Source organism: Larimichthys crocea, chromosome XXI (genome assembly GCF_000972845.2).
Source record: "Larimichthys crocea isolate SSNF chromosome XXI, L_crocea_2.0, whole genome shotgun sequence".
NCBI classification, from domain to species: domain Eukaryota; kingdom Metazoa; phylum Chordata; class Actinopteri; family Sciaenidae; genus Larimichthys; species Larimichthys crocea.
Window position 1 is genome coordinate 4,054,884 of NC_040031.1, and position 27,920 is coordinate 4,082,803.

The 27,920-nt window shown below is 40.2% G+C and overlaps 2 protein-coding genes across 6 annotated transcripts in view; one reads left to right on the plus strand and one right to left on the minus strand.

Annotated features, from left to right (window-relative positions):
- Positions 1 to 20,589, minus strand: part of fgd4a (FYVE, RhoGEF and PH domain containing 4a) — a 45,214-nt gene extending 24,625 nt beyond the window's left edge. The window contains exons 1-2 of one of the 5 annotated variants that reach the window (XM_027272831.1): positions 20,097 to 20,589; positions 19,911 to 20,000 (exon numbers count right to left, since the gene is read on the minus strand). In XM_027272831.1, coding sequence (XP_027128632.1) covers positions 19,911 to 20,000; positions 20,097 to 20,151 — 145 coding nt within the window. In that variant the 5' untranslated portion in view covers positions 20,152 to 20,589. Of the gene's footprint in view, positions 1 to 2,396; positions 2,546 to 9,509; positions 9,932 to 11,064; positions 11,165 to 19,910; positions 20,001 to 20,096 lie in introns of those variants that run through there. The other 4 variants (XM_027272834.1, XM_027272832.1, XM_027272836.1 and 1 more) reach the window with 4 other exon arrangements.
- Positions 20,590 to 27,742: 7,153 nt separating this feature from the next.
- The window catches only part of LOC104940282 (poly(A) polymerase type 3), a 9,617-nt gene continuing 9,439 nt past the window's right edge, over positions 27,743 to 27,920 (plus strand). The window contains exon 1 of the mRNA XM_027273154.1: positions 27,743 to 27,753. Coding sequence (XP_027128955.1) covers positions 27,746 to 27,753 — 8 coding nt within the window. The 5' untranslated portion in view covers positions 27,743 to 27,745. The remainder of the gene's footprint in view (positions 27,754 to 27,920) is intronic.

The following is a 27,920-nucleotide window of genomic DNA, read 5'->3' on the forward strand; positions in this document are numbered from 1 at the left end:
CTCATGAAAGGCCTGCCTGCTGTTCACACACACACACACGCACACATACACACCCATATAAACTTTACAGTTTATGTATAAATATATCTGTGTGGGTGTGTGTGTACGTGTGAGTGAATGGCACATAAATCAAGCCCCAATCTGTTATATAAGTTCCCTATTCAAAATATAGCACATAAGCAGCTTATCAAAAACATGACGTACATATCAGACACTTCCCTATGGAGACATCCCACAAACTCAACTGTAACCCCTCTACAACAGACTCTCGGCCATGTGACCAGAGTCATCATACGCCTATTGTTTCCAGAGTGGGGGATGTGTTAGTATGTCATCACTGAAACCACACTGAAAGAAGAAAATGCCACTCACTCTGCCATGACACAAGTGTCACAGGATATAAAGGTCGACTGAATGTCTCTCTGAGATGTGGGTGTGGGGGAAACCTACTTCAATTATGATGGATAATGGAGAACGTTTACTGATGTAGCTACTGGTGTGACTCTAAATTTCCTCTTCCCGTCTGTTAACTTCCTCTTTTTCATAGTTTATAATCTGGGAACTCCTGGCCATACAACAAAAGAGAAACTGCAAGAAATCACTTGCTCATATAAACACATACAGTAGACTTAACCCCACAGTTTGCCATAAGGTCTGGATAATGAGAATGAAAATGAGCTGCATCCACCCTTGAAGCAGTGACAAACTTTTTGAAATGACCAACAAGAGGTTGTTGCAAAGATGCCACAAACATGAGAAAAAAAAATGACACAGAAATGAAGGAACTGAAAGCTGGGTCAAAATGTCTTCAGTGATCTTTGTTTTTTAACCAGCTTACTATCTCATATAGTAAACTATATTTGTAAAATTGAGTATAATGGATTTATATTGAACACAACCTACCAACTAAGAAAGAAATCTACCTCCTGTATGTCTTCAGGCTTTGGTTTCCTCTGCTTAACATCATGAATTAAACACACATCAACACAGGTGGCAAACTGCAACAAATCCTCCAGTGATGGCAGTCAGGGAAAATAAAAAATCTAATTTAGCTGTTGTATTCACAGCAATCCAATCAGCTCTCTGAGTGAAAGCTTTTTGTTTTCCCAAAGCAACCCCAGCATTACATGAGACAACTGTCATTCTAACACCATGGTATATTGGGGGTTTCTGTTTAATGATACAGGTTCAAAGCACAGTGGTGACTCCTCCTCGACAGATAAGGGACAGTTAATGAGCTGTGACATTTATCACATCTTTACTGTGTGTGTGTGTATGTATACGCAGTATCTCACAATCGAAAAGCGATGTAAACAAACCGATTATCCTCTCGCTATCTCAGCGGTGGACTGCAGCTCTGTCTCTGTTTATATCTACCTGCTCTGTAGCAACAGACGACTGCGGTGTTGAACACCAAATGAGTTATAACCAGACACTGACCTTCAGTCAACACACAAAATGAGATCTTGGTCTCGCCACTGCACAGTCTACTCTTCAACACTTCTAGCTGCATAGTTCACATCAGTATTCACATCAGAAAATGTGGACCTGGGCCATTTAACGTGTTATAGATTATATTCTCTGTGTTTAGTAGAACCAGATGCCAGCCAGAGCAGAAATAAAAGATCACTTCAGTGAGACAGAAAGAAAGAATAAACTAAATGTATAATATATCTGAACTAAAACATCTTAAAAGGTAAGGCTGACGACCTATTTTTATTCTGATCTCATCTCTATTTTTATCAAGACCAAAAATAACAATTAATTAACATTTAGCACCAATGTAACCAAAGCCTGATTCAGCGTATTCATCTGTGCTACAGATTCAGCAATACTCATTACTCATCAGTTAATTTTTGGTCATGAAATAACACCACCATTCAGTTTAATAGAAACCAAAATAATAAAACAACTTTATTTCCAGTCGCTCGCCTCTGAAACAGCAACAGCCAACAACCAAGAAATTCTTGTTGAACTTGCCTCAGAAGTTTTTACTTATTTGTATTTTCAGAACAGAGAGAACAAATCATTGTCTATTTGAATTAAAGGCTCATAGTTACTTTACTTTTATTTTTTGGACACTGTGTGAATCAGCAGACCTTTAACATAGACTCTATTCAATTCCCCTTTCACTAAGTTATAATTAGTTACATAGTTTCCCGACAACAGATACTCTGCATATTTAAAATGTTTTGGTGGTGACTGCACCTACACTGATGCACCCACTGATACCAGCTATGTGTGGCTTTTTGTGTCAAAACCAGTACTTCCTCCAGTTTTATCGTGGGTGTTTCACCGACAGCTCAAATGGCTTTAGTGAAACCAAAACAAACTGTATTTTCTTCGTCTGTCTTAAGCTACCTGGCTGTTTAATGAAACAAAACATGTCTACATACCTGGGAGCAGTCCTCTCCAGTACAGCTGGATTTTACCTCTCCTCTCAGCTACACAATGTTTATCCATCTCAGATCGTCTCTTCAACTCAGTTTTATCAGCATCTACAAGGAAATTACTATCCTTTCTTTGGACACGGTTTTCCCCTGTCTTCTGGCTCCTTCATATCTGTATTTACCCATCAAACCCTTTGAGTGCCTGTCCTGTCACTGTACAAACCGGTTCCCCGTCACCAGGTGTGGAAGAGAAAGGGAGGGAGGGAGGGAGGGAGGAAGGAAGGGAGGGAGAAGGGAGAAGTCGTCCTTCAAGATGTTGATTCACGGTCAATTTTAACTATTTCCATAATAATGTTTGGAGGGTTAGCCAGCACTCAAGGACAAAGTCACCCTAAGGCGGGACGAGTCAATGAGAAGAGGAGACAAACCAATAGAAGGGGGGTGATACACTAAATCACTGGTGAGGAGAGGTGGAGGAAGGAGGGAGAGGAAAGGGTGGATGGAGAAGATAAAAATTAACCATCCGTAGCAGTTAATATTTAACCATCTGTAGTCTTGCCAAATAGAATAACAAGTCAATATTAAAAAAATTTTCTACCATGTTAAGCCATAAATCTGACTGCACAACCCCCTAAGAGCCCAATTCTAACCCAATCTCAGCCGTAATATACTGCAGCAGAAATATATGTTACAGAAAGATTATTACAGATTGCAAATTGAAAAAAACTACATCACAGAGGAGGATCCTTACTTATCATTATATAATGATGAAAAGTAGATACTATTGTATGAAAAGAATCTGTTTCTGTCCATAAGAACAAGAATGCATGGTAATCTCTGTCTCATTTGCATGGCTGCCCTAGATTGAGATAACTACCATTCAAATGTAACTCATAAATAATGGAAAGGGGGAGAATGTATTAATATGCCAAGTCACACCCCTTTAATCATACTAAGGCTCATGCTGGTGATAATATGTGTGTCCCTGTGTGTGTGTGTGAGGACATGTCTGAGATTTTCATGCTCGACACAGAAGAGATTGGCTATTGAATGAGACCAGATGCGTCTGTCTCCCTCCTCTCTTGTCTCCTGCATAATAACAATTACCAAAGAGTTATGGTTTTCTGCTACAAACATAATAGAGTGAAAATTAAAAGGCCTTGTAAAGCCTTCATGTGGTTAAGGCCACCAGATGAGACCAACATGGAGCAAACATAGACATAAAATGTTGTTTATTTTTAGTCAATACATTTCAGTTCTGGGATTAATTCTAGCAAAAAATGGCTTTTTGGTTTACTTGGTGATCCAGTGTACTGGCTTTCACCTGGCAAATAAAAATCCAATAATTTAGCTTTATTTGAGTCTCTACTAACTTCTAAGGGAACTATCTGGTTCTTTGGCTTAATGCTTCACTATGTCCACCAGCTAGTCACTAACTTTGTGTGTCTGCTGTTTAGTTCAAGCTACCACTTTCACATACATCCCCATTGGTGATATAAAAATATTGATTGCCACATGGGGTTAGGCCAACAAGCTGTAAACACGACACTGACGTATCATCACACTATAAAGTGTGATGATACGTCAGCACTTGCTTGTCACTAACTTTACTGGTCTGCCTGTTTGATGTTGAACAAGTTGCATTAAGTTCCTGTTTTGCATAGGAATAAGATTGATGAGAGTGAAACGAAACAATAAATTATGCGTGCTGAAAAACTAAACTAAAATGTTTCATAGAGTTGAGGGGAACTGTAGAGTTGGTGATAAATCTTTGTGGTTTGTATTCTACTACGAGTGACCCCTTTCACATTACACACAGTCATTTGAGCCTTTGTTAATCTGAAATTAGAGATGAGTGGCTTTAACTTTAGCATTTTATTACTTTATTTTCTAAAAATCATTTTAAAATGCTCTCTGTTAAGGTTCACATTAAGACTTAACTCTAATCACAAGCCTAAGATGTTGCAAACCACTGATCTATCGGTAAGCCATTCTTTTAACTGCAGATATAATTCATTCTTACATTTGAGCAGTGGACTGTGGGTCTTTCTTAGCAATGCAGCCAAGATTCCTTCCTTTTTAGATCTTTCCCTCCTTCGCTCACATTCCACTAACTCAAACATATGCCTCATAAAATTCGTACGTCGTGTTCTGATGCTGTCCATCTACTTTCTTCTTCCCAGCATGTTTCCTACATGGTCCCAGCATGTGAAGATAAGCTTTTAGCATGATCTGAACATGCTCTCTGGCCCATGTCTAATGAGGGCAGTCAACTGGGCTTGATGCGGTCCTGAACCTGAAGTGCCCACTTCCCCCTCTCTCTCCTGTTAAATGCTTCCTGTCAATACTTTAGGGAACACATTAAAAAAAGAGAGTGAGTGAGAGAAAGAAAGAAAGAAAGACAGATAGACGTTTGTTGGTTGTTACTGCAGTGTTAATTATTATTCAGAAAAGGATGACCATAACTGACTATTGTAACATGCTCTGGATACCCGATGGCAGACATATTTAATTCAATAACTAACCTAACCTAACTAACTAAGTATGAAGCCTTGAGTTAGTAGCAGACTGGAAGAGGGTGATGAAAGCCCCATAATTGAGATCCACACAGCAGTGTAGAGATAGTGGACTCTATGATCACTGGGCACTGAGAAAGGGATTGATTGTTGGAATTAGAGTATGTGATAACATCGACAGGCAGCCATTCTCTAGTCCCTCAATCTCTCTTACTTCCTCCCTCTCACTGTGCCTCTTTTCTGTTCTCTATCGGCCTGTTGTGTCTTGTGTCACCTTCTTTCTTCTTCTACTTCCTCCGTCTCCTCCTCCACCCCCCTGTGACCTGCCTGTCTATCTTGGAAAACAGACCACAGCTGCTGGCCAGGAGCTCCCAAATGTGTCAATCAATATCCTGTCCACCCAATCACCACGTCTGACTGGGTCCCAGCAGGCAGTCTGTTCGTAAATGAACAGTGCTTATTCACAACATGCTCTTTTATGGTACCAAAATCTCTCACAGATTAAGAGCAGATAATTGACCTTCAACGTTATAGACTATTACTCTTTTGGTGTGTAAAAAACAACAACAAAAAACAGACCCAACAGAAAAAGCAATAAACTACAGTAAACTCAAGCACACCAGCTGCACTCTCATATTTATATTAATTCAGTCAAGTTGAACCCTGCAGAGCCAGATGCCCCCAGGGTATTTTGTCCTACAATCGAGCTATGTTTCCATTCAATGTCCATGCAGCCCATTTTTAAACAAAACGTTTACCGAAATAACTATTTCAATTTCCATCTGCTTGGCAAAAGTAAATGACTTCCTGAACTTAAAAATAGTTCTGCCCCTAAAAATAACCCCTTGAGAAATTCTCACAAACTGAATCTGATGAGTCAGTTATATTTATCTGATGCTTGTTATGATGTTTGATGATGAAAACAAAGAAATGCACTCGGTGATATTTTAATGCACTGCGTAAGAGGCATAAAGCCACAACAGAAGCCAGAAGTACACAGGAGGAGTGACAGCGCATGACATTTGCAAAAGGTCGCAGTAGACGTATTTTGTGGCCATCATTTCACAAGCTGATTTCTGTCTATTATGTAAGTAACTTTCCAAGGCTGATTGTGCCTTGAGTACTTTACTGTTTACACTGAAAATACATTAAAACCCTTGATTCAAACCATGATGTGACACAGGAGGGCTGTCAAGTTTTGGATTTCTGCATGCATTAAATAGGCATGTATGGGGCTGTAGTCAGAACAACGTTTCAGGATGCGTACAATGCAGCAACTCATCCTAAAAGCCTTTTGTAATATTAAAATTGAAACATACTGTTTGAAAATACCTCTAATTTGTTATACCTATTCATTGCTTGTCATAGCCATAAACTAGGAATAACTAGCTCTGCACTAAAAAATCTATGAGGACCTTCAGCTGATGGAGTCTCTGCCTCGGGCGTGTAGCCCTCTCTTTCGGTCTGCTACTTCCTCAGTCATTTAGCTCGATATCATGTCCATCAGGTTTAAGACCCTTTTAACAGAGTTCTCGTTTTAACTGAAGATTGTTGTGAAGAAATTGAAAGGTCAATGGTGAGGGTCAGGAAGGAAGAAAGTGTTCAGGAGCCTCTGATGTCTTATGCTGTAATATTTATTGACGCTTGATCAAGGAGAATTAGAGACACTCTCATGGTGCATCAGAAGTGCCTGAGTCGGTCTCACGTTCTGCCGAACTCGTGCTGTGGGATAGACTTTAAACCTCAAGATAACACCATAAATACTATATGCCCAGAATGAATCAAAGATAATGTTTTTACCCATGGAGGTGTTATTGTCAGCATATTCTAGTCTGGAGACACAGATGTCTGTTTATGCAGATTGGAACGTCAACGGCAAGCTATCTATGATGTCTATTTTTTTCTGAGAGTTAAATCTGCCACAGTTATGTAAAACATGTGCCGTTCAAGAAAGCTTGACAAGTATAACAGTAACCAAGAGTGCTTAGCGAACAGTCAATTTGTTCAACACATCATAGCTCAAATTAAAATACTATACTACTATATGAATTCTTCATTTCAGTCTGTCTTAATGTCTCTTTGTTTATCTCCTTCTATTGATTCCAGTGCATTGAGGAAAGACAGAGCCACAAAGATTCATTAATGCTAAGCAGATCGGACTCAATGCATTATGGATGAAGTAAATAGATGCTGAATATAATGCCAATCAAACAGTGTGGGTAAAAACAGGATCATTGTGCTCACTATGAATGAGCCCCTCTGACTGGAGGCACTGGAGCCCATATTCTCAGCGCAGTGTTGGAATGCACAGAAAAGCCTGCAGTCCTGAAATAAAGCCTGCAGGCGAGCCTGCAGCCAAGGCTGGCGAGGCAGAAAGAGAAAGAAACTCATGACTAACATTTAATATGACAGAAACTTCCTCTTTAACTGATCACGCTTGAACTGAAATGAAGTCCTTTCTTCCTCATTTCTGAGGAACGATGTTCACTGTTTGCTGAAAACCTTCTCTTAAACCGGATTCAGACTCTATATATTCAAACCCACACTGCACATAAACTGAGACACCTGGTTCTCTCTACATCTATATACACACACACTTAAACTGACACGACCAGGTTGTGGTCTGTGTGATGGGTGGCTCAGCAGAAAGACAAACCACTATACGCAGAGAGGACAGAATGACAAGACGATCGTCTGCCACAAACTGAGTGATGCCTACACGGGGCAATGACACAGCATTTTTTTTTTTTACTGAAGCATTTAGAGAAAGAGAAGACAAAGAAATAAACAAAATAATCCAAGAAGTAAAGGGGAGAGAGAGGAGGCAGGGAAGGTGAAGAGGATGAATCCCATGATGACGAAGCTGCAGCTGCTGACAGAGCACAGCACGGAGTTGGATACAGGGCATAGGGGACAGTGTGTCGACACAGACACACTCGCGCACAGATATCTGCTAGAAAATGCAAGAACAACCCATATCGTTAGGAAGTTATTAGAAAGGAGACCATCACGTTTCTCTTCTTGTATGTACACTAGTGTTCACTGTGGTGATGCTTTAAACACCCCTTCCTCCTTTCAGCTTCTCTTTAGAAACTACATGCTCTTTCAGATGTACCTGGCCTCTGCTGCCTGTATGACAGTTTTACTTCCCTGTGTGAGCTAAGATGTGATCCCTATTTTTAGGGTTAGGGGGTCAGGGTTAGCTGATGATAGTTGTTAATGTGACATAGAGAGAAATCTGGACAATCGCAGTCAATGACTTTCAACTTTCACAGTGTCTCTCCTTAATGTCTCCCCTTACTTATTTATTTACTTATTCCTAACCTGCATTTGTTCCCCACGCCAGCTTTTGGATTTCTTGCAGGAACTTCCTTCATCCTGGAGGAAGTCCCTCAGTGGGATCAGACACAGATCTAGCGAGGTGCCTTGTTCGTATAAAGGCCGCTGAATGGTTGCTTCCATCAAAACATAAACAGCAGGATCTGATAACACCCCTGCTGCCGCCTGCCTCCAAAGGGAAGCCTGGCTTAGAGAGTGGAGGAAGCACTACAGAAAATATATTGCTGCAGATAAAGTTAATGGTTTCAACTGCAGAGATAGCTAGCCAAATGAGTTACAGTGAGTGCCCACAGCAGGAAGATAGAGTGGGGAGATTGAAACCAAAGATAATAAAAGTGTAAGGCTTTATTTGTCTAATGATAAAAAAGCTATGAAGGCAACACTTTATTTTTCTAAATCATATTTACTAAAACAGCTTTCCTTTTGTTGATATTAGGAATCAAGATAAAGCGCAGCAACTACAAGCAGTTAGGATTATCAGGATCTATCATCAAGAGATTGTATTACAGCTGTAATGACAAGTTGACTTAAAATCATAGTTTTCTTTGCAGCAGGTTCAAGAACAGCAAGCCACAATACACACACGCACGCACACACATACAAGCGTTGGCACATACACGCACGGACTTGCATATTTTCCCACAGCCTCTTGTGGACAGCTGAGGCCGATTACGGCAATCATGGCAAACAGAGTTAACTGAAATCAGCAGCGGTAGGCTCTACGTGCACATGTGTGTGTATGTGAGAGTTTCAGATCACAAGTGCATGTCTGGAGACAGCCTGCAGCTGAGAAGCTCAGTAAACAAAACGCCTTAAGGAAAATTAATAGTCTCCTCCAGCCAGTACAGCTACCACTGCTTTCTCACACACACACACAAACACACACATGCACACACACACAATCACCGCTGCCACACTTAGCTACAGCACCTGCCAGAAGAACATCCTGTGGTGATATCCAGGGTTTGTCTTTTGTGATGTGTGCTCCCTTCTTTGTTAACCATCAGCCTCAGAAGGCGACGTGTGTCTGTGTGTGTGTGTGTGTGTGTGTGTGTGTGTGTGTGTGTGTGTGTGTGTGCGTGTGTGTGTGTGTGTGTGTGTAGAATAGCAAACAGGGTTTCAGCATCTCTGTGGTCATGAACCACCCACATTTTGTCTATCAGCTCTGTTAACCCAACGCCCCACGGCTGCATTGTGCACTCGATGGATGCAGTGTTCTGCTGCTGATTGGTAAACCAGTCTAAAAAGAGAGAGAATCACTAACCTGAGTGGAGGCTGAGTCCTGCGAGAGGAGCGAGGTGGAGTCCAGTGAAGAAATTAAAATCCACTGCTGAACTGAAGTGAAAGACCTCTCCCTCCTCTCTCTCTCTCTCTCTCTCTCTCTCTCTCTCTCTGCTCTGTCGCTTGCGCTGGCAGGTTCAGACACACGTTAAACTGCCTCGCTGCATTGGTTGCATCCTCCCTCCCTTCCTTCTCTCTCTCTCTTCCTTTCTCTCTCTCACACACACTCTGACAGGCTCGGTGACAGACTGACTCGCTCTTTCTCTCAACCTCCCGTCTTGCCTTCTCTGATGCTTATCTCTTCTTTTACCCTTTCCCTATGCCTCTCCATGGCGAGTAAAGATAATCACATTCCAGCGGAGATAGGGCATATGGCGGGGGTGGCGACACTCCAGCACCAGAGTAAAGCTCCCTCTGTGTGTGAGTGTGTGTGTCGCATGGACAATCAGTCCCATTGTGTTGGATGAGGGGAGGGCCAGTGAGAGGGGAAGAGGCCAATGGCCGTACTCATCTGCTGTCCCCGCTGCTGCTGTTGCTGCTGCTGGCTATAGCAGATATAGGTGCTGAGCGTGACACAAAACAACCCCCTCCAGGAAGAGAGAGAGGAGGGGGTAACAGAAGAAAGGCATCTGGACAGAAAGAGATGACGAAGAATTGATCTGTGTGGTATAAAAAAGATGCCTTAAGTAAAGGTTTATAAAATCCCAGTTATCATTTGTCTCTTTCAGGGTCTCTCGGTGGCTTATGTGATGTGCTTTGAACTCCCTTTCTTACAGGGTTCACACTGAGTAGCACGATGGGGGAGTGGGGAAAGAGGCCACCCACTCTTTTCCCATGGCAACCAAATCAGTGGTTACAAAGCCCCACAAGGATGTACATGATAAAATATTTACAAAAAGAACAAAAGGATTGGATATGCAAATTGTTTGCCATTGCCATTTAGTTAGCACGATGTCATGCTACCATTCATTCAGGCCAAAGCACTGCTGCGTCTGAACACAACCTCACAGAGCGACTGTAGACTCAGAGTCTTTACCTGGACTTTACCTGGTCAAAACTTAAGACATGAATGCTTACAAGTCTCAAGTCCAGGTTGTGCCTCAAGCCTTAAAGGTTCGATGTGTAGGATTTAGAGTGCAACCAACTGAATACCTGACACCTCGTTCTCCACTTCCAAGCATGTAGGAGAACCTAAGAAACTTGAAAAAAATGTAAAAAGGCCAGTGTTTGTTTGTTAACCTAACCCTAATCGTCACACTGAGAGTGACTGTACAGTAAAGAAAATATACTTGTGAATATTTTATTTAATTTCTGCCACATTCTGCCAATAGATCCCCCTAAAATCTTAGACACTTAACCTTCAAATCTAAATTTACAGCTCTTGCAAAACACTCTTCAAAATGTCATCATTTCAGAAACTAACAAGTTTGTTTTTAAAGTTAGATGACAATGACAATGCAATTTTTAGTCTAAGTAGTCAGATAATAGAATGGAAGGTAAGAATAAGAAAATATCAAAAATGTATTTCAAGTAAATACCTTTCAAAGACTGCATGAGTGTATTTAAAGAAACAGATGCGCCGCTATTTACGTCTTCTACCTCAGAGTCCATTGTCACTCACAACCGCACTCTTCAACAGAATACAAGAGACTACAGAGCAGGCGGTTGATCTCTGTTGGTTGGTGGCTTAAATGAGGAGTGGCTAAAATGTTCAGAAAGTGCATTTCCAGCCAAATCTGTCTGTGAAAATGACCTACAGGCATCATAAGTGTTACAGTAGCACACAAGATAGAAGTGTTTTCACAAGTTTTGTGAAAGAAAAAAAAAAGCTTTTGAATATGATTCACACACATTGTCACACCTTGGGCACTCAGAAAAAAAACTGTCATCATGTCAGGAAGCTTCACTCTGTCTATCTAATTCAGACTGACAGTTCTGCCATCACAGATCTGACCTTGTTTCTCCTCTCTGTCATTCATATCCTCCTTTTTTAACCAGTTCTTTCTTATCTCCATCATTACCCTTACCTATTTCCCTATTATTTACATGTTTTACCACTCATCAAAATGAAATCCTTTCAGCGATCACATGAAACCTCCTGCTCATAGCCTACAAATATACATACATTCTTGATAGCCTCACACACACCTTGACACACACTGTGTGTCTGTAAAGACCTCATTACACAAAAAAGTCATTAGTGACCGGAAGGCCAAGAGAGCACTAACTAGATCCAGACCTCACCATCAGCAGTGCTGGCTGCACGTCTCTGAGGACTGTGGGTGTGTGTGTGTAAACTACATGCAGGAAATCAGGGTGCTACAGAAATAACTGTACACATGGTTTCTTCCTGTTTTTCTTTTACTGCAGAGCCATTACCACCAACAGGTCAGTACTGCTGCTTTAGGGTCACAATGCCTGAAGCAATGAACACACACACCCACAAAACACATGCAGACTCTGTGTCCATGCCATTAATAATAAGACTAAAGAAAGACTCCTTTCTGGATTGACATTCAGTTTTAACGTGCAACTACAGTAACAATTTGATTCCATGGTAACCACAGACATGACATTACTGCTGTGTTATTGTAATTAGTGTGTGTACCACTGTCAGTGTAATCAATTCTTAATTACATACTACCCATAAAAAAAGTTAACATTACTTTACTGATTAAGCTACTCAAAAGCAATAAGTAAACACCTGCTTATGACTAATACCAAGCTTACTCGCCTAGCAACAGCCAACACACAAACTCAACCCTAACATAGCAAACGAGTGTGCCCAAACTGTCAAAGTGTGCTTTTCCTGGGATTAGCAAGTACAATGCAATTACTGAATTCAAATTACACTACTTACTACTGACAAAAGTAGTTGTATAGATATAATGAGTTACTAAGTAACGCAAATGTTTCTGTTTTAAGAGGAACACACTGAGTTGCAAGTGCGAAGTCTGACGTGTGGCCTCACTGGGTGAAAACAACAACCAACATGTGCACACATATGTGAAGACACTCACTCATAGAGAACAAAGTGCTTGGTCCCTGCTATATGGTTCCTGTTCCAGTTTTTGCAATATGACTATTGAGTTGAGTTTTATTTTAGATTAGTTAGGCAAATGCTACTTAATTTATACAAGCTGGAAATCATGTTCATGTTAATGCTTTTCAAAATAAAGGAAGTTATTTCTGCAGCACCCAAAACATACCAAATCAAACTGCGACCCTACATATCAAATTTCAAGTATTCACTGTTACATGGTTTGCATGCATAGAATTTTGCTGACTTTAAAAGGAAAGTTTAAAAAGATAATCATGGAGTTCAAGGGGTTATGTGAAACTTAAAACACAATGACATTATTAAGCATGACATTGACTGTCCTAAGTCAAGACTGTCCAAACTCATCGTAACATTTGGGGCTGGGAGTAACTGTGATGGCACGTGATCCAACAATGTTCCACCTCATTTGAGATATTTGGGGAAAAGATTGTCAGTATTACCTCAAAAATATGCACAGAAATATCAGAACTGATGTAAAAAATAAGATAACATCTGGCTCTTTTTGTCAGCGGTTGCCATTGGAGAGCAGAGCAGTAATTTACCAGGAAATGACTTTAAGAAGAATGTCAGGCATCTGGGGCGTGGTGAACATTTAAATATTCTATTAACAAATCAAACACATTCATTGATTATCATCAGAAGGATGGTCTATATGTTTCCATGGTTACACTTAGCAGAGGTATTGGTTTTTAGACAATGAGTAATGGGCCTGTTTAGGTATTCACCACACAATACCCAATATGACATGAGTTCATAGGCATATATACAGGCATTACCATCATGACAGCCCACAAATCCGTAAATTTTATGTACACTACTTCGCACAGAGCGAGCACACAACACACAGGCAGATAAGCCCTTCCTTGCTGCTTTGCAACCGCAGATCAATCTGTTGTCAGACACTGTGGACATCAGCTTTAAGGATCCTTTAAGGATCTCTGCACACACACATGCACCAACTCTGCCTAAATCTCTCTTTGTTGGTATCCAATTCAAAAGTGATGAAACACATCATGTAATACCACCATGTTGGATGCTATGTTAACCTTATTTCTGCCAAAAATCAAACTCTCCTCTTCACACTTTGGTTACCCAGAATCTCTCTCATGTCCCAACGCGCAAACATACCTCTGACAGTGTGGACGTACTGGCAGCAGAGAGTTTTATCTCTCACTTAGCAGCAGTCTGAACTCACATTCACGCTTTAGATGGAAGTATAATTGAATAAATGCATTCACTCTCTAATTCAAACTTGTGTTTATCAAATCAAACTAAAAAATAAGACGAAATCAATCCATTCAATTATTTCATCAACTCTTGCAACCACTTAATTGTTGGGAGTTCTGCCCCTCACATCCTTGATCAGAATATGAGGAATGTCTTTAGATTGCCTGGGCAATGGGCAATTCCCAGTAAATGAATGAAGACAATTTTATTGTGGTCTTTATTGAATTTTTAATATAATTTCTTTCATGGGAATGGTGCCTTTCAACAAATTAGCAGGAGCATTAAATGACAGGATAGTCTCTCTCACTGAGTGATCAAACTTGAGGGACAACATAATAGCAGTTATTAAATTCAGGGTTTGGGTGGCTTACTCGCTCTTTCTCTCCTTGACTCAAGTGTTTGTTTTTTTATAATCTCCAAACAAGTACCTTTTAAAAGCTATTTTATGATAATCAACACTTAACAATGGGACTGTGCTGTTGTTATTACAACTGTAAAAAAAATAAAAGTCAACTCTCAAAAGGAACAGACCCAACATCAAAAACATGTAAAACTAACTCATGGAGGTAGTGAAACAAGCTGTAAATACAACACTGTCATATTTTTAGCAGAATAAAGTTGACATGCAAAAACACAAAATGTGCATGAATTTTGAGTTGTGTTTTTAGGCACCTGAAAAACATAAGTTCAATATTTAGTTTTCTTTCAGGTCTGGTTTGCTCTCCATCCACCCCTGAGGGCTGTTTAGCAGCTAAATACTGCGCCGTGTTCAGCAGCCAGTTATTAGTTTCTTTTTCTTTGCTGAAAACATCTACGTGCCGCAGTTGGACGTAGAGTTGATGAGAGGGAAACACAACAGTAGAAGTAGAAGGCTGGAAAGTCAAAACAACAAGCTGAAAGCTCCCTAGAGCTAAACGCCGTTTAGGAGTAATGACTTTGACATTACACAAAATAATTGTGTTGGTTAATATTAAAATATTAGTAGTAGTCCAAAGCCTGTTTGACAGCAGCTCAGTGCGTCTATGTGTATACCTCCTCGGTATACTCTTTGCAGGAAGGAGAACACATTCAGCCTGTGAAAACCTCTCAACTTTTTCAGTATTTCTTAGCTCTGTCAACCGTGTTTGAGTGAAAAGAAACACCTCGAATTCATTTTGAGTTTAAACGATTCAAAATTGTATTGATTCAGTTGGCTTTTAAATCTCGGTGCATTGCAAATACTCTTTTTCATTTACTGCAAACCGGCCCTCAAGCCTGTAACATCATAATATATGTGCATATATTTTCTACAGTCATTTCCTTCCTTATGCCTCGCTACCTTCCTCCTACGCATCACAGCCACATACACTACCCACCTCACACTTTCCTCTACCTTCTTACCACTGCAGCCCGCGGCCCTCCCTTTCTCAAACCCCCTTGCCTCTTTATCATGTCCACCTACCACTCTGTTAGTCTAGTCCACCTCTCCTCTCACCATCCATCTCTTTCTTTTCACACTTTGGTCTGAGAAGAGAGGAGAGGGGTGGAGAGTAAGCATGGCTCCGGGCCATTACCCACCACATCTCTATAAGTTGAACCATGGGCCTCCCACACACACAAACGCCATTAATTAAATCCACATCACTTAAAATGCACACACACACACACACACACACACACACACACACGCTCACACACACATATTTGGCATGCACACACCGCATTAAAAACCTCCCTGTTTTCATTGACTCTCTCCTCCTCCCGGTACACCACGCACATTATGAAGGTCAATGATGAATGATGGGTATTGTCTGCAGACACACGTTTACACACACACACACACACACACACACACACAAGAACAAAAGCTACAAAGACACAGCATATAAGGTACAGAGGCTGAATCTCCATCTCTGTAGCAGCAGCAGGACAAATCTGTCATTAGGGCAGGACAGGCAACAGGGTCAGCATCTGTCCCCACATTACAGGAACAACCCACCTTAGATTGGCTCCTATAAATCAGGCTGGCACACACACCAACATGGCATCCCTGCTGTCAATCTGTCCCAGAAACAACTAAAGACTTTCTAGAATCAATGCTGACTAAACAGGGTGGGTCCTGAGGGGCTCTGCGAGATAAATAATAACGTGGCCATAACAATAGCATTTATCTAGACACCGAACTGATTAAACAATTAGTTTACTGAGAGCGTTTGAACACCATCCCAGCACAGATGACGCTTGGATGATTTCATTATTCACCTTATCTTTCTCATCTTTCCCTCACAGTAAACACACAAATAAATCCCACTATAATCCACTTTAAATTAACAATAAGATTTGAGAGAGATCACTGAGAGCGATAAACACTTCATTATTTTCATGTTTGGGAGTGTATCAGTGACAGCAATAGTGTGTGCGTGTGTGAGAGCATGTGTGCACTATACACACACATACACACAATGTCAGCAAGATGAAATGGTTGTTGTTTTAATGGCCTTAAAAATGACCTTATATGAACTTATAAGAGGCTATCAAGTCAAGTGCCATTGAATCATGTAGATTTTGACATTGATCGTCTATTATTTATTCAACACTGGTAAAATACTGTGCGGTATAAAGGTAATGTATGGGTTGCTACTCGCACTTCTACTCTGCCTGACTGAAAAAATATTCTGTGCAGGTTTCACAAATCACGTCTTGGCTAACAGGATTGACTACGTTCCCCTTTACATCCTTTAACTCTCTAACAGGGCAATCATGTTTCAGCAGACTGGGCTGATCAGGTGCTCTGTTCTGAATAATAACAAGAAGACAGTGCGGGAGGCTCAGATTTCTTTTCTGTAGTGACTGAAGTCACAATACTGTACTGTGTTGACATTTTTATATGTTGATGAGTTATTGCAATTAGCTGGTAAGCACTGATTATTGCAAGTAGAACTACTTGCACAGAATATACAGTGACTTTGAGCCACAAGCTGTAAAGAGCCACTCACATTTTTTCTCCTGATAGGTGGAACAATAAGAAAGCGCTGTTCTAGTGGCTCATTTGGTGACATAAAAGCCCTCAGGTGGCCACAGTGGATATTACAGGTCACATGAAGCCCTCTGACCAGAGCCTTTACATCTTTTACATCATCCAGTGGTAAGTTCTCAATATAAAGTGCAAAATTGTCTGTTTCTGGCTAATCTGGTGGATTAACAATAAAATAAAAGTACTTCCACACAGTAATATTATCCACAATGGCCAAATACAACCTCAGGTAGCTTCTTACAAAATCTTATATGGCTGACAAATCTCTATTATAGTCTACCAGTATATATGGTCATATATAACCTATATCCAAGATGTATTTATTAACATTTCCATGTAACTTTTGTCTCATATGATGTGCGCAACCTGTCAGTCAGGTAGAACCACAGAAAGAATCCAATCTAAATGCTGCCTTAAGAAGTGTACTGTACGTGCTGGGTGAGTATGATTCATCGGAATGAACAGGCTGCCATCTTGAAACACAATGCGCATTGCTGACAGTCAACACATCAGGTAAATTTCACTGATCACTGAGCCCAGTAGGAAATTAAACCGCTCTCCTCTCACTGCTGGTGTTTGAAGCATCTAAGTGCTGTATTGTGGGTGTTATTATGTTTATTATATTTTTTTCAAGCTTTATTTGATAGAGACAGCTGACGAGTGACAGGATATGTGGGGAGAGAGAGACAGGGAATGACATGGAGGAAAGAGCCACAGGTCGGATTTGAACCCTGGGCTTCTGCAGCAAGGACTGAGCCTTCACACATGGGGCGGCTGCTCTAGCAACTGAGCTAAACAACATGCCCCAGAAGTCTCACAGTTTACATGTTAGAGAATATAAATATATGCATGAGCGTATGTCTTATGTATATGTTAGTAACAGATACATTTGTCAAGGTGTCTGACAATGTGTGTGAGCAAATGTCTTGTTCCACATCAGTGAAACAATTCGGACTCAGGCATGTCAGGAGGAATGAGGATCTATGTAGAAAAATAGAAAAAGATAGAGGAGCTTGAGGAAAAGAAAGAAAAAAAATACCAACAGAGAAAATCAGATTATAGAACACTGATAGAGACCTTTCTTCCAGGAAACACCTACAGATGAAGAGGCTGACCACAGAGACAGTGTGGTTCAACAAAGTGGAAACAAACATAACTAAATTTAGATCACCTTTACCTGACTACCTGACTTTCTAGTTTTGACTCCAGTTTCAGGCAACACACACTGGCCCTATCTAGTCAGAACATACTGTGCTATCGACTTTCAAACTTAAGCTCCTTGAGCTGCAGAGCACACACACACAAGGAAGTCACAGGGGAAATTAATAAGTAACCATGTTAAGAACAACCACTAAAGGCTACAGGGTTCATTATACATTACAAAAAATGTGGATTAAACAAACCTGTCTACAGCCTTAATAGATATAGGGCTAATAATGTCTTGAGAGTGCTGAAAAGATTTAGCCCATTGGGACAATGAATGGCCTCAACAATATTTCTACTTATTGGATTATGAAATATATTGTGTTTGTGTTCATTTTGGCCCGGATGTGGTGCAAGAGGGAGCCTCATTGAATGTCCAAAATGGAAAGAGGTTATCCTCTGGGGAGCAAGAATGTGTTTTGTGCATTTAATGTCAATCATCACATACATTGAGACTTCTTTTACCTCATCATGGAGGTCAAAGTCTGGGCAACATTGCTAGATCGGCAGACTGACCGACACGACCAACTTTAGACTCTGCAGCTAGCAGGCAAAATCTATATAATATGGTACTTTTGTAGTTTATTTAGATTTACATTATTATTATTATTATTATTATTATTATTATACATCCACGTTTCTAATAATAAGAAACCATATTATCATAAATTATGTTGCCCACAAAAGCTTTAAACCTCCCAATACTGACCGTAATCCAGAACAAAAATTTAAACACAATCATTATCTGCTACAAAACCAACCTTTTTCCCAAACCCCTTTTTTGGAGGCTTGTATAAAAATAGACAAAAAGCTAATCCAAACATGACTGTATAGGTGTTGATACAGACAAGTTGTGTTACTACTGCTTGTGACACCCTCTCCCACGTTGAAACAATGACCGTGCTGAAAGGACCCAGGGCTGCTGGTGTTCCCAGCCTTTTCCTTCCTGCCAAGGAGAATGAAAGCAGAATGCCTCACAGTGTTTCCTCTCCTCAGCTAAATAAGGGTGACTCACCCCAGCTCACCAACAACACACCACCATAGGAAAGGTGCACAGTTGAGGGTGTGCACTGCTACAAGACACACACACACACACACACACACACACACACACACACACACTTTCATTGCCTTACTGTGCTGCATTAAAACACACACAACACAAGCAGAGTCGGGTAATGGCCTGTCAGGGACGATGCCAAGAGGCCAGGATGGTTGGAAGAGGGTCTTAAGAGGGGGAAATGGTTCCCAGGCCTCAGAGAACAAAACTGTCTTTTTTTTCCAGCATGGTGGATTTAAATGCCCCCCTCACACTCTGCTGTATCACTCCACAGTGACAGGCTGATCCACATGGAGACCGATGTTGCAGCTCAGTGGATCAACACACTCGCTCCAAGCACTGTATAACCAGTAATACTGAAAGAAATGCAGTCACAAAACACCCACATTGGTAAACCAGTGGCTGCTGACAAAACCTGATAAAAAATAATTACATATGTATACTGCAGAGGGCAAGAAACCTTTTCAGATAATTTGCTCTTGTTTTGTGCAGCCGTAGCACTTCTAGAAACCACAGAGTCAGGGGTAACAGCAACGCATCAGCACAGTGGTAAATAAATGGTCTATGTGGAACAGCAGCCAGATAATAGCATTAGAAAATGCATCGTGTTTGCTGGTAGAAAATACGAGATTAGCTTTATGGTAGTAAACAAGGATAACAGAGCAGCAAGGATGAAACAAGTCATGGGAATGTGTTGTGGTAATGAAAGTTAAGTCACAGATGATGTATGTAAAAGGATGGGCAGAACGTTTCATTATTAAACATTAACTCATCCTTGATTTTTCAATGTAAAGTCAAATATAAAGTCTCCAAATCTTACCATAACAGCAGAGTAGACACATCTTTGAGTTTTTACCTTTCCGGCTCCAAAACCAGTACTTGCGCCGTCGTTTCATTGTCAGTCCAGTGTCTTTTATTTTTAAAAAATATGAAAAAAAATAGACATATATGTTCAACTAATGACAGGGTTCATCCTCACTGTGTCCGGCCTGTAAGGATCACCTACCCGATGCAAAGTGTCTGAGAGGGGATCTCCAGTAGGCAGCAATCAGCCAGTCCATGCTGTAGACACGCCAGTGGACAGAACAAAATAGAAACAGTGCAGGGAGATAGTGGAGTGTAATCTAAGTAAATACTAACACCTACAACATTTCACTTCCCACGCCTAAAATATACCTCTGTTTATAACTTTCTCTCCCTTCTCTTCCTGTACCTCCACCAGTGATTCAAGATGCAGAAGAAGCCCACTGACACAACGTAATGCTGAGACTAAACTCTACTGCTTAAGTGTAGACAGACAACGCTATAGAGATAGACGAGTCATTCGCCCACCAACACCGTCACATATTTCAGCCCCATAGGGAAGTCCTTAATTTCGCAAAGGTGAGAAAAAAAGGTTTTCTTGCACAAGTGTCTCACATCTTCCTCTCTGTAAAGTTACTTCCTTAAAGTCTTGGTCCTTAAGTGTCCAGTAGGCCAGTGTTGCAGGTCTGAGTTCTCTTTTTCGGAGCACAGACTGAGATTACAAAGTAACAAGAGGGTACAGTAGCTTTCTGGGAAAAACCTGACAGGCTAACAATGCCAGTCAGGAGGGGGAAACGACGCATACTGCAGTCAGGAAACCTTGGCACATGGACAGAAAAACAGCAGATATTTAGGCCCCTGTTGACTCAAGATATTTAGATTGAGACTAGTAACCACTGACTGTGTTTCAAGTTTGCCCTGTCTTAGTGTATCAAACCCAGCTAATTAGATTTGGAGGTAAAATAAAAATAGACAGTAATAAGTATAAGTAATAAGTAGTAACAGTAATTTAAAGATTTAATTAGAGAACAATCATCTGGCCTTGAACAGTGTGTGACAACATATGTGCATATGTACAAACCCATGTTAACAGACTTGTGGAGAAAGTCACATGTTTATACAAACAGTCTAAAAGTGGCTCATTGTTTGTTTCCCCCCTCCACCTCATTGTCTTTCTTCCAGGCATCAGTGAGAAATTTCCTCTGTCTACCCAGAATCACAGGAATAGTGTGTCTATGTGTTACAGTTAAGAGTTTACAGCTGAGAATTGTTGATTATTTAATTGATTTGGGAGCAACAGCACAGCATCATGGCAGGATATACCGCGTGTGGATGGTTGCTTTGTCGTAAAGAAGCACACAACTCTGTGTGTGTCCACATCACACACTGAGTTCAAATAGCTGGTCGATGGGTGAAACATTTCTGAGCATTTACCTCCACCTACTGGAACACTTGCAAACTGGAGATCCACAAACTAGATCCTAAATGCTAAGGTTTGTGAGCACACACGTGTGTGCAACTGCTATAAATGCCTCAGCGTAATCATTTCCTGCTGTGCAGCCCACACCCACTGTAATTATCATTTGAGCAGACATACTCCACACCTCTACAAACAATCATGTCCAGTCTGAGACATCTCCACAGGACGCAATGTAAACTCTGGGGAAATATTCAAATAAGGAAATGAAGTGCTTTTACATCCCCTAAGTCAGGGATGTCCAAAGTACGACCCGTTGGCCAATCATGGCCCGCAGTAGGAAGCTTCATTTTTATAATATATTATTTATGGCCTGCTAGGATTGTCAGATACTGGCTGGAAGATTTGGCTTTTTCGGTTGACATAATGAAGCATGCACTAAATGTTAACCTCTAAAGACTGGTGTTATATATCTGTAGATGTGACACAAAATATTACTTTCTGGATGATCTTGTGAAAGACAAGAGCAACTTAAATGTTAATAGACTTTGCATTACTCATAAGTCATGTTTAAAAATGAACATGAGGTTAAGAATTTGGCTTTTTCGGTTGACATAATAAAGCATGCACTAAATGTTAACCTCTAAAGACTGGTGTTATATAGATGTAAAAGAACATTGCTATTTAAAATAAATATATAATTGTGACAATGAAAACAAAATTGTCATAGAGATAAGTCACAGTGCATTTGTATGTAACTTTGATTGTTCATTTCTCCATTTTTAAAATGTTAGCATTAGCTCCTGGGCATCTTCACATTGTCAAATCTGGCCCTCTTTAAAAGAAGTTTGGACACCCCTGCCCTAAGTTATGTATTAACAAAGATTTATATCCTCTAAGGTTTTTTTATGGCCTGTGACTTAGTGTACCTATGTTATGCCATAAGATCTCTGTGTGTAAAAAGAATTTCCCTGTTCGTGGGATTAATAAAGTATATCTTCGTCTTCTTCTTTCTTCTTTAAAGATCATTTGAATGAGTTCAAGTGATGAAGATCAATACACTGCTAGTTTTATTTATTGATCGGTCTTATGCTTTGATCACTGTGCAAAGACAAAGAGTGAACATGAAATTGTGGGGAAAGTATAGGGTATTACACGGACTACAGGGAGGAGGTCCAGCACCTGGCATCCTGGTGCGCTAACAACAACCTGTCCATCAACACCAAAAAGACCAAAGAGATCATTGTGGACGTCAGGAGAACTAAAGGAGGCACACACACACACCCATCAGAGCTGAGATTGAGCATGTCTCCAGCTTCAAGTTCCTGGGGATCCACCTCTCCAAGGATCTTTCTTGGTCTGTCAACACCTCCATCCTGGTTAAGAAGGCTCACCAGCGGCTCTTCTTCTTGAGGAAACCAAAGAAGGCCCACCAGTCTCCTCAGATCCTGGTGAACTTCTACCGTTGCACCATTGAGAGTATCCTCACCAGCTGCAACACAGTCTGGTACGGTAACTGCTCCATCGCAGACTGGAATGCTTATATTACTTACTTACTTACTTACTTACTTACTTACTAACTAACTAACTAACTAATAACTGTTTATACTGTACAACACATGTTCATCTACCTGTACTTGCTGCTTATACTGTATATATTCAGAATATATTATAACGTATTCATTCACTGTATATATCCTAAAGCATATATTTTATAGTTTATATTAATGAGGTACACTAATGCACGGTATATAAAAAGTTTTCATCTTTAAGCCATTATGAACTGAGCTGCACAAGGGAACCACTGTTGCCTTTAGTGAGTTAAAGCCAGTAGAGGACAGTGAGAGGGTTCAGCTCAGGATGAATGGGCACGAGTGCACATAAACAATACCAGAGGCAGTAGGCTAGCAGTCATCAGCACACTGCATCTGATTCATTCAGTCCCACTGCTTCTATCTTAGCAGACAGAAAACAAACAGCTTCATTGTTAGAGAGTAATACAGCTATCCTCACCATAAAACACAAGCTCAAATCTACACACCAGCAGGCTATTTGTGCTATAAACAAAATACAATTCACTCCACCTGTGATCTACAATAATAAAAATACTTGGGCACTGGAGTGTGATGTTCAGGAAACAATGTCACTGAACTCTTTCAGAGAAAGCAGATTGCTTCTACTTATTGCAAACTTAACTTCTTGACTATGTAACCTCCGAGCTGACAGGATAATACTGTTCACATTCAAAGTTGACTGTGCTGAAAAGACAACAGACTTACAGACTTAATAACTTGCTGTTTCCCTAACCATTTGTCCAGGAGGCAAAATAACAGAGCATGACAAATCATTATAAACGTAATACCATTAAAATCATATCCGTGGGCTAAGAAACATCAGCCAGCCACAATAAAAACTCTGGATCATTATGAGCTATATTGAAGTCAATCAAATGGAAGAAATTACGTTTTACCGTGGCAGGGGAAATCAAATTATGCCTATTTGTTTTATTCAGGGCTTCTAGAACAACCACGGTTCATGTCAAGGTCAGTTTGATTTCTACAAAAACAGCATGATAGATGTGTTTACAGTAGCTCAGTAATGACATAGAGGGACTACCATTTGGACTTAGGAACAAAAACAAATGGGATGACAAGAGGAAAGCTGTACATATATGATAAAAAAACAAAAAACAAAAAAACAAAATCAAATCTAATGAATCCCCTGTAGCAAAGAGCTTTTCTAACAGTTCACAGTTATTGGCCAAAATTTCACCTCAAGCCTTGGATTCAGCACTGCATTCTTTCTTATAATCTACTGCCCAGAGCATAAGGCATCAGTATAATGTGAATTGTGATTGTGAAATACTATGATGAATAAAATCTATATAATACAACCCCAGGATTGCTAAAACACAGTGACTCGCTGACAGATCATATTTGTATTCTCTACCTCACTTCCTAACATATAGCTCATTGCCTGAGATGTGTGACTGGGGGTGATGCTGGCACACACCTTATGAGCTGGAGACACCTTGCCAGAAATTAACAGTGACACTTTCGAACCACAGAGCAAAGTTCGCACTAAACTGCAGAACAGAACAGAACAAAATCCCCAGCTGCATGCTTGCACAAGCACTCAGGCAGAATTGCAAGATAAGGCAAACCTGTGCTGACAACTCCCGTCCCAAGTGTGTCATGCCCAGACAGTACTGCAGGAGTGCTGACATGTATTTGGATTCCAGTTTTTTGAAAAATAGAAATTGCATAATCAGACTAAAGCCTGGGCAAACTTTCAGTTACAGCTGCCATGTTGCAGCTCTCCATAGATCCACATGGAGTCCTGAATGGAAACAGCATCCAAGAGTTGTTTTTGATACAGCTTTAAATCTGACATACACAACAAGTCAGATGACTTATCTTTGCATGTTTGTGTGAATTGCATCCTGAGCGGGCAAAGTACTAGGACTTCCTATGAGGTGGTGTTTTCAAGAATGAAAAATTGTACCCTCCAGCATACGGATGGTTACAGAACAGGCTGGGGCTTGCCTTTGAAATCTTCATACCTGAGCAGCCAGTAAGTCAGTCACGGTGTGTAAACAAGGGATCTTGGGTAGGTGTGTTACAGTCTGGCCACTCCAAGCTTTCCCAACCACACTGACAAAAACATGACCAACAGGTCATAAAAGCTGAGTCACCAGCAAGTCAATTAAAGACTTTAGAGTCTGTGATAATCTTCCAGATTTATATGTATTCTCTAAGACAGAACTGCACAGGTGAGGAAGTTATGAGTGGATAAAATCAATCCAGATAACATGTGCAATATTATTTTAGAAAAAATGTGCATCAGAAATGATCTTGTACTTGTCCTATACTCTATTGTATGGGAGATTCACCTCGAATATGGATAGTATAGTTATGTTTTCGTTATGAAAGTTGTATCCCAGCATTCCTTAGACTCACCTGCGTCTTTTGGCTCCACAATGTCCAGACTTTGTTGTTTCCTGCGAAAAGCGACTCTGTTAAAGCCTTCCATTGTTCTATTAGGCATCGACCGCTCCAGCATCGAGCTCCTTGAAGTACGCATTCAAAGTGATCGGAAACAACCATTAAAAACTTGAAGAAACGCAGTTTACTCCTTGCAGCAAACGTCAGTCAACGCGTCAAGCTGCGCGGCGGCAGCCCATGTGCACCTGTGACAACTAAAAAACAAAACATGCGTCAGGTGGGTCGAAGTCAAACACCTTTTTCTCAGAGGAATGTCACCCTAAAGCTTGTTTCTCAAGCCCCGCCCGTCTGTCCTGTCAGTGCGTGGCGGTGCAGACCTCCTTACTATTACACCAAGACAATGTCCGTACTGTTGACCATCGAGCCACACACACAGAGAAAAACACACCAAAAAGAATGGGCATCAATAAAAATCATTATATTTCATTACTAATCTTGTGTGATGACAAACTTTTAAAAACTATTTTGTATTTTATTTTCCACAGTTTGCAGCTTTTCTTATTCTGCAGCTGTGAGCTGTTGCAAGGTCCAGTCAAGAGTTTGTCTAGTGTAAATAACTGTTATTCTAATGAGTTTCTTCAAACAGTTTCTCTGTCTTTAAAATGAGAAGTTAATAAGGATTTTTCTTTTTTTGTTTTGTTGTTGATGGTTCAGATTGTTGGAGACCCCCTGGTCTCACCAGGTACAGTCTGTTCATATGTTTCTTTCACTGTTTGTCAGACTCTGAACCTTGTGAGACCTTGTGTGTGTGATGATCTCTGACCTTTCAACTCTGAGAAGTATTCTTTGTAATACTGTTCTGTTACATATTACAGTCAGTGATGCTCATATTATCTTCTTAACCCTATTTGGAATAATTATATGGGAAATATTGGAGTACCTTTGATTATTTGTTCGTCTCACGCTGCTGTTTCCACCACATCTTGGAGATAATACAGTATATCAGATTTTATATTTGTGAAGCACAGTGTGAAGTACAAGTGTATGCTCAACCATGAAAATGTGAGTTTTATGATTTGAATGATTTAGTTCACATTTTGTCCTATTTATGTTCTGTATTGTATGTCTTAATCTGAATTATGTTAACTTTACCTGTTTTTACATTGCACAACTTAACTGATATGGTTTTATTGTGTAAACTGACGATTATTATTTAGATTTTTTTATTGACTGTGCAGGCTTGTAATTATTAGCAGAAGACAGTAGACAGAAGATTCAACATTGAACACACAAACTCAGATTCATTATATGACACGTTTTAAAACAGTCAACATCTTTTAAGATGGTTAGATTGGTCATATTTAAAGCTTATTATGATATAATGAAGACCTTTATTTTGAAAATCCAGCAGGGCCTGTCTGTGTTGTTTTTGCATGTTTTCAGTTTTCAGTGTATTCCTGCTTCTTCCAAAGAGAGGTCAAATTAATTGCACAAACCAAGCTCTTGCAAAAAATGTTAGAAAATAAGCTTTTCCTTGTTCTTTACGGGAATTGGTATCTGTGACGAAGAAATCATCTCTCCATGTGTCCACACCCACCAAAAACATTTTTTGGCCAATTTGGCAAGCATCACCGTTCGGTCCTTCACAAATTATATATGTATATGTAAAACATATGTAAATGTACATATATGTAAATTAGTTACTAACCAGCACTGTTGATTTCATATAATTTAATTTAATTTGTATAGTTTGGATAGATGCAATGGACTAGTGTCTTAAAATCACAGATAGCATTCAGCTCCATTGGGTTGGTTTCAGTGTGATATTATAACCGTAATGATTTTAAAAGCAGCAATCTAAACACTCCACGGCCTTGTACTTCTCTCTCTCTTTCTTTGTTGACCACTTGGGGGCAGTGGAAACAACCTGGAACACAACACTGATACATGGTGGATTTACAGAGCAACATGAGCGTCAGTGTGACATCTTTCCTGACAAATGTAACTTTTTAAACTTTGTTTTCGTCTCTACCATCTCCAGAGCTCTTTAGCTGCTGGATGTTTTCTCGCTTGTCACCACGTTTAACTGACAGTTCATTTGTGTTTTGTTAATATACAGAAACGTATTTCTGCCATGCCATACAAATAAAAAACGATGTCGTTGTAACGTGATCATTTAGGGTCAGATCTACTTTTAGTTTAGTCAAAGTTCACCATAACACTCCAAAATATGAATATAATAATAATATAATGGGTGCAGTGACAAACAAACGGACTGATGTTTTAGTGTTGACGTTCACCTGTGGCCTCGAATCCACTGGTTCGGTTCCAGAATGGAAGTCTTAGTGACGCTCGTTCCAAACCTGAGATCTATAAGTGACAAACACACAGTGAGAACTTCACAGAGTGGACAGGACTCATCTTGTGATAGAAGAGAGAAGAAAAATATTTCTGATTTCAAACCACAAAGAATCAACTAACGTCGCTACCATGTCTGTGTAAGTCTCAATTTTCTTCTGTCTGATCACTGTCTGTAATGAACACTCTTTACTAGTATTGATACTTTATGATGGGAGTCATGTACTCAGATTTCTCAGCATAAAGGGAGCTTAAGTCACCTTATATTTACACTGTTTCCTTCCTACCAAGGTGTCTTCATGTGGCT